This window comes from Lynx rufus, unplaced genomic scaffold (genome assembly GCF_022079265.1).
Source record: "Lynx rufus isolate CCGP_SWC_20201006 ecotype Redwood Valley unplaced genomic scaffold, mLynRuf1.p SCAF_2, whole genome shotgun sequence".
NCBI lineage: Eukaryota > Metazoa > Chordata > Mammalia > Carnivora > Felidae > Lynx > Lynx rufus.
Window position 1 is genome coordinate 124,558,429 of NW_025814834.1, and position 11,210 is coordinate 124,569,638.

Genomic DNA, 11,210 nt, shown 5'->3' on the forward strand with positions numbered 1-11,210 from the left:
CCACTGCCAGTTCCCTCCAAAAGTTTTAAGGCATTCCCCGGCCTAGATATCAGAGTCCTGCCGGCAACAATAGACCTAACTCCCCTCCAAATTGCTCCCAGTCGGAGGCCAAAATGGGGGGCACGCTGGGGGACAGGAAATTGAGGAGTTCCTCTGATCCTGGGAAATCGCGACGTGACGTCACGTCCGACCAAAAGAAAATGGCCGGGCAATTCCCAACCCCTGGACGAGTGCGCCTTCAGAATGGACAACTAAGCATGCGCTGGAGCCAATGCGCAGGCGACGTGTATTACGTCATGGCGAGCGCAGGCGTAATGAACGGGCCTGAGTCTGCGCAGACTCGGAAAATTTCGGCAAGCCTAAGAATGGCGGGCACGGGCTTAGTCGCCGGAGAGGTTGTGGTAGACGCCCTGCCGTATTTTGACCAAGGTTACGAAGCGCCCGGTGTGCGGGAAGCGGTAAGTTCGCGCTGTCGGTGTAGCTGAGTCAGCGCTGTCTAGCCCTTGGTGCTGAAAAAACACCTTGCAAGTTGCTATCCCTGTCCTGGCCCCTGTTCTCGTTTCTAGGCTGCAGCGCTCGTGGAGGAGGAAACCCGCAGATACCGACCTACTAAGAACTACCTGAGCTACCTGACAGCCCCGGATTATTCTGCTTTTGAGGCAAGTGTGAAGTCTTGAGTGCTGTGAATATTTTGAGAGTTCTAGCCACAGAAAAGTGAATTTTAAATGCCACCTTTAACTATTGCTTGTTTAGCTATTTATTGTGTAGGTGTTATCGGTCCATTGAAAACAGCTAGATAAACGTTTTCCATCTTTCTTATTCTGAGACCCACTGAAGGACTTTCTGGGGCTTCGCGATCTAACAATGCAAAAAATAGCGTGTACGTTTTTCAGACATTGGCTCCTTGGCGTAAATTTTCAAAGGTATGCCCTATTCGCAAAGGTCTACACTGAAAGGAGTAGGCATTTTTAATGTATATAAGCCTAATTACTTAGGCTCCTGAGAACCACTAGAGGGCGGCCTTTGTATCACAGCCTAGATATTTACCGAACATATGCGAATGACTGAAGTGACAAACCATATAGAAATAAAATACTACTTAAATATTTAGCCCAGAAGTGCACCCAAGATACTACTTAGGGTGTAATCAGCTAAATGTTATGTGAAGCATTACTTCTAAATTAATAGATTCTGTTAGGCATTTAAGTATATACATATTTGAGTTTTTACCCCCCATTATAGGTAACCATATATTTAATGAAAGAATTCTGTTATGAAACGCAGGGCCCCTGAGTGGTTCAGTCGTCTGAGAATCCGATTCTTGATTTCAGTTCAGGTGATGATCGCAGGTCATGGGATCTAGCTCCTGGTGGGACTTCTTGCTAAGGACGGAGCCTGCTTAAGATCCTCTGTCCCTGTCCCCCTTCCCCATGCACGTAAGCGTGCGTTTTCTCTCTCTCTCTCTCTCTCTCTCAAACAAAAAATGCAGTATTTATATTGAAGTAATGTGGGGGGGGGGGAAGTTGTTTAAGTTTTATTTTTTTTTTAATTTTTTTTTTTAACATTTATTTATTTTTGAGACAGAGAGAGAGCATGAACAAGGGAGGGTCAGAGAAGGAGGGAGACACAGAATCTGAAACAGGCTCCAGGCTCTGAGCTGTCAGCACAGAGCCCGACGCGGGGCTTGAACTCACAGACCACGAGATCATGACCTGAGCCGAAGTCGGCCGTTTAACCAACTGAGCCACCCAGGCGCCCCAAGTTGTTTAAGTTTTAAATAGAGGTGCTCCTGTGATATGGTATTTTCCCATGCATTTTCTAAATGTTACCCAAATATATAATGTTGCTACCCAAATATAGATGGGACCACACTAAGAACTAAGTACAGGGGTGCCTGGGTGGCTCAGTCAGTTAAGCACTGACTTCGGCTTGGGTCATGTTGTCAAAGATCGTGGGTTCGAGCCCTGCACTGGGCTCTGTTTTGACAGCTGGGAGCCTGGATCCTGCTTCGGATTCTCTGTCTCCCTCTCTCTGCCCCTCCCCCACTCATGATCGGTCTCTCTCTCTCAAAAATAATAAACATTTAAAATATTTACAAAAAAGAACTAAGTACAGTAATGCTTCCTTATTAGATTGGCTCTTGAAAATTTCAGATAACTTGACCCAGTTTTCCTTTCAGCTCTCTCAAATACAACAGATGCCTCCTTTTGTTATAATTAGTATACTGATTATTTAACCCTTTTTTATAAATAGGAATTAATAACGTACAAGGCTCCCCATCTCAGTCCTAAAAACAACCCTGTGAACTATATAACTATGTTTATTATCCTAATTTTTTAAATGGGAAAACTACAGCTTAGGGAAGCTAATTTGCTTAAGACCTTAACCACTCCTCAAACTGCTTTTGAAACTGCTCTTCCCAGGTGCCTGGCTGGCTTGGTTGGTAGAGCATATGACTCTTGATTTCTGGGTTGTAAGTTTGAGCCCCACATTTTTACTTAAAAATAAAATCTTTACGGAGCCCCTGGGTGGCTCAGTTGGTTAAGTGCCCGATTGTTGATTTCAACTCAGGTCATGATCTCACAGTTTGTGGGTTTGAGCTGATGGTGTGGAGCCTGCTTAGGATTCTGTCTCCTCCTCTCTCTGCCCTGCTCGCTCGCTCGCTCGCTCGCTCGCTTGCTCGCTCACTCACTCACTCACTCAATAAATAAATAAATAAATAAATAAATAAATAAATAAATTTTCTTGGAAGAAAGAAAGAAAGCTCTTGAGTTAATTCATTAAACAATTATTTATGGGAAAAAAACCTATTTATGAAAGTCTATTCTATGCTAGGAATTGGATAGCTGAAATACTACTATAAATGAATACCTAAGCAGTTCTTTATACTCAGGCCAGGAAATGTGCAGAACAGAAATGGAATAGGATATTGACCAAAACATTGGACCTCAAGGAGTGGAGCTCTACCATAGCTCCCAGCTATCCTTTTTTAATTGCACAATTGTTACAACAGATAGCAGAACCGGTTTCTTTTTCCCTTTCCCCATTTCTCATTCTTTGAAAAGAGTAAAGTATGAAAATGGCAGCCAAGACCAAAAAGAAAGTATGGGTTTAGGCTCATAGCCCTAAAGCAAAAGCAATTTTTTTCATGTCCAAGTCCTTTCCTCCCCCTCCACCCCACCCCCAACCCTGTGAATACTTAGATCACCACTGGCTTCACTATGCAGTCAACTGATAAGTTAAAAACAAATGATAATAATGTCCTATCTCCACCTCAGAACACTTAAATGGGAGTGGGAGAGAGGGGTAAGATGTGACTGGGATTGAAATTGTTTTCAAAGCTCCCAGCTGATTATTATGTGCTGCTGGGACTGAGAACCACTGGTTGAGGATTTATCCTTTTCTCTGTGGGTCCCTTTACGTATGAAGTATGTGGTCTCCTGACCCTTGAGAGCATTTAACCCAGAGAAGGCTTGGTGGGAAGGGAAATGATCCATATTAATGGATAGCATAAAGGACAAATATTTAAGTAGGTTAGATTTATTATTTGTTTGGCGGTTATTAATTGCAATTTGTCAATATGATTTTGGAAATAATTCTTTCTCCGAATCAGACCGACATAATGAGAAATGAATTTGAAAGACTGGCTGCTCGACAACCAATAGAATTACTCAGTATGAAACGGTAAGTTCTACTTCTGGGTTCAGCTGGACCCAAATCATTGTTCAGTTTTAAGTTACTAGTAAAACTGCTGTAGCTCTGTTAAAATGTTGCAAAGAAAAAATTCCTATCTGATTTTATATATTTATATTTTTTCATGTAATAGTGGTTTTTATAATTCTGTGTTAATGTTCAGATATATTTTTGCACTGTTATTTAAAAATGAAAAACATTTTAGGGGCGCCTGGGTGGCTCAGTTGGTTAAGCGGTCGTGAGTGCAAGCCCACATCAAGTTCTTTTCTGTCAGCACAGAGCCTGTTTCAGATCCTCTGTCCTCTCTCTCTGCCCTCCCCCGTGCATGCTCTCTCTCATTCTCAAAAATAAATAAAGATTAAAAAAGAAATACAAACTGCTGTATTTTAAAATCCAACAACAGAGGAATAGTGTGAATTGTAATGAGGTTCATGTTTTAAAAATTTTTCAAGGACATGTTCCTAATTAGATCTCTAGTTCTTTGCTCATAACATATCTGGGTGAAACCATGTTAATGGCTTATAATGATTCCTGCTTCACTCTTACACAAGGCAGCATTAGTAAACAGAGTGCTAGGATAGTTTGATTTTGGTTCCACTCTCTTCCCTCCCCTGTCACTTTATTTCAAAATTGCTTCTCTCTCAGGGGTGAAAAACCCAAACTTCCTTTGTTACTTTTTCTAAAATGAACAATTGGATTGCTTAACATCTGAGATCCCTGTTGACTTTAAGATCACTCTGGAATTGTGAGAACTGCTAAGTAATCTGTCACAGCCCAGTCCTTTGAGAAAGGGCCACATGCACAGTAGGTTCGTCCTCTCAGCTTATGTGTAGATTAGAAGAGGGATTTGAGTCTGTAGAACCAGAAGACTATATTGCTTCTTCTCTTGTGCTCCATTTCCTGTCTATCCTGAGTGATAAAGGCAGAATACGTTCCAGGATTCCTCACTTCTTCTGTTTCCAGGTCCTTCTGCTCTATAGATATTCAGGACAGTAACTCCTTTATGGCAGTATGTCTCAAAGCCTTAGACCCATTAAACAGTGGATTGTGAATGAAACTTAATAAGATATCACAGCGTTTTTTAAAGGAAATAGATTAGGGGTGCCTGGATGCCTTAGTTGGTTAAGTGTCCAGCTCTTGGTTTTGGCTCAGGTCATGATCTCATGGTTTGTGGGATTGAGCACAGAGCCTGCTTGGGATTCTCTCTCTCCCTCTCTCTTTGCCCCTCCCTCCACTCACACACGTTCTTTTTTTCATAGGAACAATTTGGGGTTTTTACAGTAGCTAGTCAAAATATTAAAATGGAAATTAAAACTTCATCTGTAGTAACTCATCAGTAACAAGCTGAGATTTATGAAGAGTATTGGCTATATCGGCAGTGTGAAAGGAATGTGTAGTGAGAGAATAGAGTTAGGTCCAAACGCAAAGAATTAACAATCTCTCTTCCATTTTTTTCTTTAGAACGGTGTGGGTATGTGGGTGAAAAGCTGGATGAATGTAGGTGTGTTTTACAAAAATGATAGCGTAGTTTTTTTCGTATCCTATTTTTTTCTCTTAATATTATAAACGTGTTAATGTTTCAAATATTCTTTAGTAGCATTCAGTAACTAGTATAACAATCCTTCATGTGAACGTACTCTAGTTTATTGAATCACTTCATGTTGAAGTAAACCATTTTTTTTGTTTCTGTATATAATGAATGTTAAATCTTATTTGTGAATGAATTGTTTCTTAGGATGAATAGGTTTCCTATTACCGCACAGTCTACGTCTTCAATCTTCTGTAGATTTTACATTGTGCATAGGCCTGTGAAGCATTCTATTGGGAGGTAAAGGTAAAGATTTTATTGTTGTTTAATTTCAGATATGAACTTCCAGCCCCTTCCTCAGGTCAGAAAAATGACATTACTGCATGGCAAGAATGTGTAAACAATTCTATGGCACAGTTAGAGCATCAAGCGGTTCGAATCGAGAATCTGGAACTAATGTCACAGCATGGATGCAATGCCTGGAAAGTATATAATGAGTAAGAAGTTTTTTGTTTTTATAAACCCATCCTACCCACAGCTTTGGTTTTTTTTTTTAAAGTCGGTGGGGGGGTTGCCTGGGTGGCTCAGTCGGTTAAGTGTCTGACTTCAGCCAGGTCATGATCTCACGGTTCATGAGTTCGAGCCCCACATCGGGCTCTGTGCTGACAGCTCAAAGCCTGGAGCCTGCTTCAGATTCTCTGTCTCCCTCTCTCTCTGTCCCTCCCCAACTTGTGTTCTGTCTCTTTCTCTCTCTCCTTCAAAAATAAATAAACATTAAGAAAAAGAAATTTTTTTAATCACTTCAAAGAAAGATAAGCCTGGGGAGACACAGCTGTTTGAAGACTGACTCTTGAGAAAATTGCAGTTAATAGGGGGAAAAAAAGTAGAGAAAGAAGAATATTTGAGTCACTAAAGCCAAGAAACAATATTGGATCTAAAGCAAGAGAATGGTAGGGCCAGTGTGGTTCAAATGGACCCTAAAGGTGATTCTCTACTGCGTTGAGGAAATTGATAGGGTTATGTGAATTATATCTCAATAAAGCTTTATTTAAAAGGTGTGGAGGGGGGCGCCTGGGTGGCGCAGTCGGTTAAGCGTCCGACTTCAGCCAGGTCACGATCTCGCGGTCCGTGAGTTCGAGCCCCGCGTCAGGCTCTGGGCTGATGGCTCAGAGCCTGGAGCCTGCTTCCGATTCTGTGTCTCCCTCTCTCTCTGCCCCTCCCCCGTTCATGCTCTGTCTCTCGCTGTCCCAAAAATAAATAAACGTTGAAAAAAATAAATAAATAAATAAATAAAATAAAAGGTGTGGAGGGGTATTGGCGACTGCCCTTGAATCACTTCTCTCAGGGTCACCCCGGGTGGCTTAGTCAGTTAAAGTGTCAGCTCTGGTCAGGTCACAATCTCACAGCTCATGAGTTCCAGCCCCACATAGGGCTCTCTGCTGATGGTGCAGAGCCTGGTTTGGATTCTCTTTCTGTGTCTTGTCTCCCCGCCCCCCCCCCCCCACCCCGCCGCTTATGTGCATGTGCGCGCTCTCTCTTTCTCTCAAAAACAAATAAATAAACACTTAAATTTGTTTTAATCACTTCTCTCAGGATGATAGCTGCATGCTACTGTATATTGCTCAGCTTTTCTGCTGTGCTAGTGAGAGCCGACTTGCACGAAATCTAAATCTGCAGCCTTCCATGACAGTTTTGTCTTCTCTCTCTAGTTAGCAATAGATGGGAGGGGAGAATGACATGATAAATGTCGGTACAGAAATAGGGAGATAATAGGGATTTGAATGAATACAGTCGTGAGTTATTTTCCATTCTCTCCATGGAAAGTAATGATAGTTTAAGAAGTGACCTAACTATATGAAATCACAGTATCAGTAAACTGGTTGGTCTTGAGACGTTAAAAGACCTGAAGTGGGATTCAGCTGACACTTCTCTATGTTACCTTGACCAAGTTACTTAATCTTTCTAAGCTTAATGTCCTCACATGTGAGATAGGGGTAATCATACCTACCTCAAAGAATTCTTAGGAGAATTAAATTAGCTAATAGTTACATATAGAGTGTCTAATGTGGTGTTTGGCACAGAGCTCAACAGCAGAAGAACTTGAACTTGTATCAACTAGATAGTTCACTTTTAGTTGGTATTATTACATTTTAATGTATATTAATCTGGTTTTCCTCTTTTCCTTCCTTAGAAATCTAGTTCATATGATTGAACATGCACAGAAAGAGCTCCAGAAGTTAAGGCAAGTTTGTTTTTCCTTTTACTTTTTTTTCCTATTTATTTATTTAAGTTTTTTTTTTTTTAAATGTTTGTTTATTTTTGAGAGAGAGTGCGTGCGAGCGGGGGGAGGGGCAGAGAGAGAAGGAGACAGGATCTGAAGAGGGCTGTGTGCTGACAGCAGTGAGCCCAATGAGGGACTCAGACTTACGAACCGTGAGATCATGACCTGAGCCAAAGTCGGATGCTTAACCAACTGAGCCACCCAGGTGCCCCTTGAGATTTTATTTTCAAGTAATGTCTACATCCAGCGTAGAGGTCGAACTCACAACTCAGGATCATGCGAGATCACGAGTCACATGTTTTTCTGACTGAACCAGCAGGTGCCCTTATTTTCCTCTTACTTTAAAGTTTAGGTGAATCCTTATTAAACAGACTGAGAAGAAAAAGGGACCCATGGACTGTAGTCATACGAGAGTAGTACTAGATGATCTATATGTCCAGCATCCAGTGCTGGGTTTGCCTTACTAGAGCAAAGAAGAAGTAGACTTGAGATCTGAAAACATCTCTACCAAGTCATTTGCAATTTGCAAATCTGCAAACATTGAAAAGGCACTTTTAGATGGAGAAAATGTTGTAGCAGAACATGTATAATCTGATTTATGTAAAAAGAATTCATTTTGGGGCATCTGGAGTAGAGCATGCAACTCTTGATCTTGGGGTCATGAGTTCAAGCCCCATGTTGGGCATAGAGGTTACTTTAAAAAAAATTAATCTATTCTTGCACATGTACATGTAGAAAAGAGTTTGGAAAGAGAGGGAAAGGGAGGGAGGGAGAAAAGGGAGAAAGAAAGACTGGAAAAACACCCACCAAAAACTGAACAGCAGTTAGTTAGAAGGAGAGGCACATGGGAGGAGGGACTTCTGCTCTTTAATCTATGTGTATGTGTACTACATGCTTAATTTTTCATGATGAGCATGTTTTATGAAATTTGTAATTGAAAAATAGAAAGGTAATTCTTGGGGTTAGTCTATTACTGTATCTGTCCCTCTCAAGGAATTAAAGATGTTATATTACGTTGATTATAGATTTTCTGTTGATTTTCATCTTATATTAAAATGTAGGTGGGTCATATAAATATTTTACAGGAAACATATTCAAGATTTAAACTGGCAACGAAAGAACATGCAGCTCACAGCTGGATCTAAATTAAGGGAAATGGAGTCAACGTGCGTATCTTCAGTTCCATCATCTTTTAAATCACTTAGCACATTTTAAGATCCAGATTTAATAATGTGATTCAACACTATTCAAATGCAATGCCACAGGTGTCAAACAAATGCTGTTTTCTGAATCCCGCTCTTCACTGCCTCTGCCTGTCTCTTGATATGTGGGCTTGGAAGGCACAGAGAGGGGCGGGACCACTGCTGCTTGCTTCTGGTCTCAGAACGCCCTGTCTCCAGCGCAAGGTTTCTGCTCTGAAAAGGATTCTACTCTACTCCTTGAAAAGGAAAAACACTTACCTATTTTTTAACTCATGAGGAAGGGAGATTTCATACTTTGATAATTTGTTTCCACTTTTTTCCCTGTGTTCATTTTTTTACTTTTAAAATGTTCTTCATATACACTGATAAATTTATATGAGTCCCTAAATACAATCAGGAATTTTTGTATCATTTCTCTTTCTTGCTTTGTATTTCCCTTCTCCCTTCCCTGCCCATCATTCTCCTTGTTCCACCTTCTCCTCCCCCTCCATGTACCCCATGTTATTAGTCTACTCATCTTTTCACATTTTTCTTCAAGCTAATAGAATCTCCCAAATATACATGTGTGTTTCTTTTCATTTGTCACAGAGATTTTTTTTCTGTGGGATTATTTCTTATTCTAGAAATTCCTCCATTTTTAACTATTGCCTCTGCCCTGTTTTCTCTCCGTTTATTTAATCCCATTAAATATTATCTTCCATCACCTTGTCCTGTCTCTTCAACCATTTCTGATTTGCTTTAAAAATTTTTATTTTGAAATAATCGTAGATTCACATTCAGTTGTAAGAAATATTACAGCTAGACTTTATGTACCCTTTATCCACTTTCCCCCAGTTGTGCCTTAGTTTTTTAAAATGGAAAGTTAAAGTGGTTCACAATATGACCCTGAAAGAAAACGTATATGATAAAATCTTCTAAGAGAAATTCTTTATTAAGTAGTTTTTCCTTTTTTTTTTTTAACTTGTTTAGTTGGGTATCCCTCGTCAGCAAGAATTACGAGATTGAAAGGACTATCGTGCAATTAGAAAATGAAATCTTTCAAATGAAGCAGCAACATGGAGAGGCAAACAAAGAAAACATCCGGCAAGACTTCTAAAGAGACAGATGAATTTGATGGGTAGAAAGGAAGGCAGACTGGGCTTTCACAGGAAATCAGGCATCTGAGCTGTGAAGGAGAACAGCATCTTAAGGAAATATCAGTGGTTAAATGTTTACTGTAGAGTGTGGACTGTTATATTTGTACGTTTTAGCAGAATAAAAGCTTTCAGCTTGGTGGGTTTGTTGTTTTGTTTTTGCCATAAAAAAACAACTTTAGGCTTTCAAAGTAAGTATGAATTTAGAATAATATTATAGAATTAATTTTGAATGACTGGACCAAATTTTGTATCCAAGAGATATTTATAGAAAGTTTTTAACATGTACAATCAGTTGGAAACTTTTGGTTTATATAGTTTCAAATAAAGGGTTAGTTCTAAACAGATTTTTGATTGCCATGCAAGACTTCTGAAATACAGTGTCCATCTGTGTCGCCCGTCGTTATCATCATCAGAGGTAACAATTTCATGAAGCTTGGACCCCCGTTCTAAGCACTTGAGGTAAGTGAACTGACGTGAATACAAAAATCATTTGATCCTCACAGAAACCCTAGGAAGTAGGTACTGCCATTCTCGTACACAGACTTATAGTGGGTGCTGATGAAGAAACTTGTCGAAGTTCTGTAGCTAGAAAGTCATCCAGGTGTTTGATCCAGTACTGTAGCTCCAGAGTTGTGTTCTAACCCTCCACTTGTAAGGAATTGACGAGTATAAAAGATGACTTCCTGATTCAGGAGAAAATCTTTGCGGCACATCTGCTTGCAGCCTCCTATAATCTCACCGCTGTTCTTTGGGTTCCAGGGTCTCCTTATCCCACGTCGAGCTGTAATGCAGTGTTGAGTTTATTGTGATTCTGAAATAAAAGGTAAACAGCAGCAAAACCCATTATTGGAGGAGGCGGTAAGTTGGGAGTTTTAAAACAATGTTTCTCAAGTTTTGGGGTTTTTTTTATTTATTTTGAGAGCACACAAGCGTGCAAGGGAGAGGGGCAGAGAGAGAACCCCAAGCAGGCTCCACACTGTGCTCACTAAAGCCTTATGCGGGGCTCGATCTCACAAACTGAGATCATGACCTAAGAGCCCTGATCAAAAGTGGGATGCTTAACTGACTGAGCCACCCAGGCACTCCCCCCTTTTTGTTTCTTAAGTAGGCTCCACACCCAATGTGGGGCTTCAACTCATGACCCTGAGATTGAGTCGCATGCTGCACGAGTCGGTGCAGCCAGCCAGGTGCCCCAGTGTTTCTCCGGTTTTTCTTAATGGTGGAGAGAGAATACATCTTGGGAGCAGAGGGTTACTGGTTTAAGGTCATAACTTGAAGTGACTTGTGACACCAAATATTTCCATCTTTTTTTTTTTTTTTTTTTAATTATATTCTTGCTCCACTGGAAAATTCATTCCACTAATGCCTAA

General features: G+C 40.5%; 1 protein-coding gene across 1 annotated transcript; it reads left to right on the forward strand.

Annotated features, from left to right (window-relative positions):
- Positions 1 to 346: 346 nt before the first annotated feature.
- On the forward strand, positions 347 to 10,184 carry BCAS2 (BCAS2 pre-mRNA processing factor). The gene is made up of 7 exons (XM_047085306.1): positions 347 to 458; positions 567 to 659; positions 3,614 to 3,684; positions 5,557 to 5,718; positions 7,413 to 7,463; positions 8,588 to 8,668; positions 9,674 to 10,184. The coding sequence occupies exons 1-7, from the start codon at positions 366 to 368 to the stop codon at positions 9,798 to 9,800; spliced, it is 678 nt and encodes a 225-aa protein (XP_046941262.1). The 5' UTR covers positions 347 to 365; the 3' UTR covers positions 9,801 to 10,184.
- The last annotated feature ends 1,026 nt before the right edge of the window (positions 10,185 to 11,210 follow it).

Excerpts from the sequence above, each read along its gene's own strand:
- BCAS2 (XM_047085306.1), top strand. The coding sequence starts at position 366 with ATGGCGGGCACGGGCTTAGTCGCCGGAGAGGTTGTGGTAGACGCCCTG. Across the intron at positions 660-3,613 it reads CGGATTATTCTGCTTTTGAG|ACCGACATAATGAGAAATGA; the intron begins GCAAGTGTGAAG and ends TCTCCGAATCAG. Across the intron at positions 8,669-9,673 it reads TTAAGGGAAATGGAGTCAAC|TTGGGTATCCCTCGTCAGCA; the intron begins GTGCGTATCTTC and ends TAACTTGTTTAG.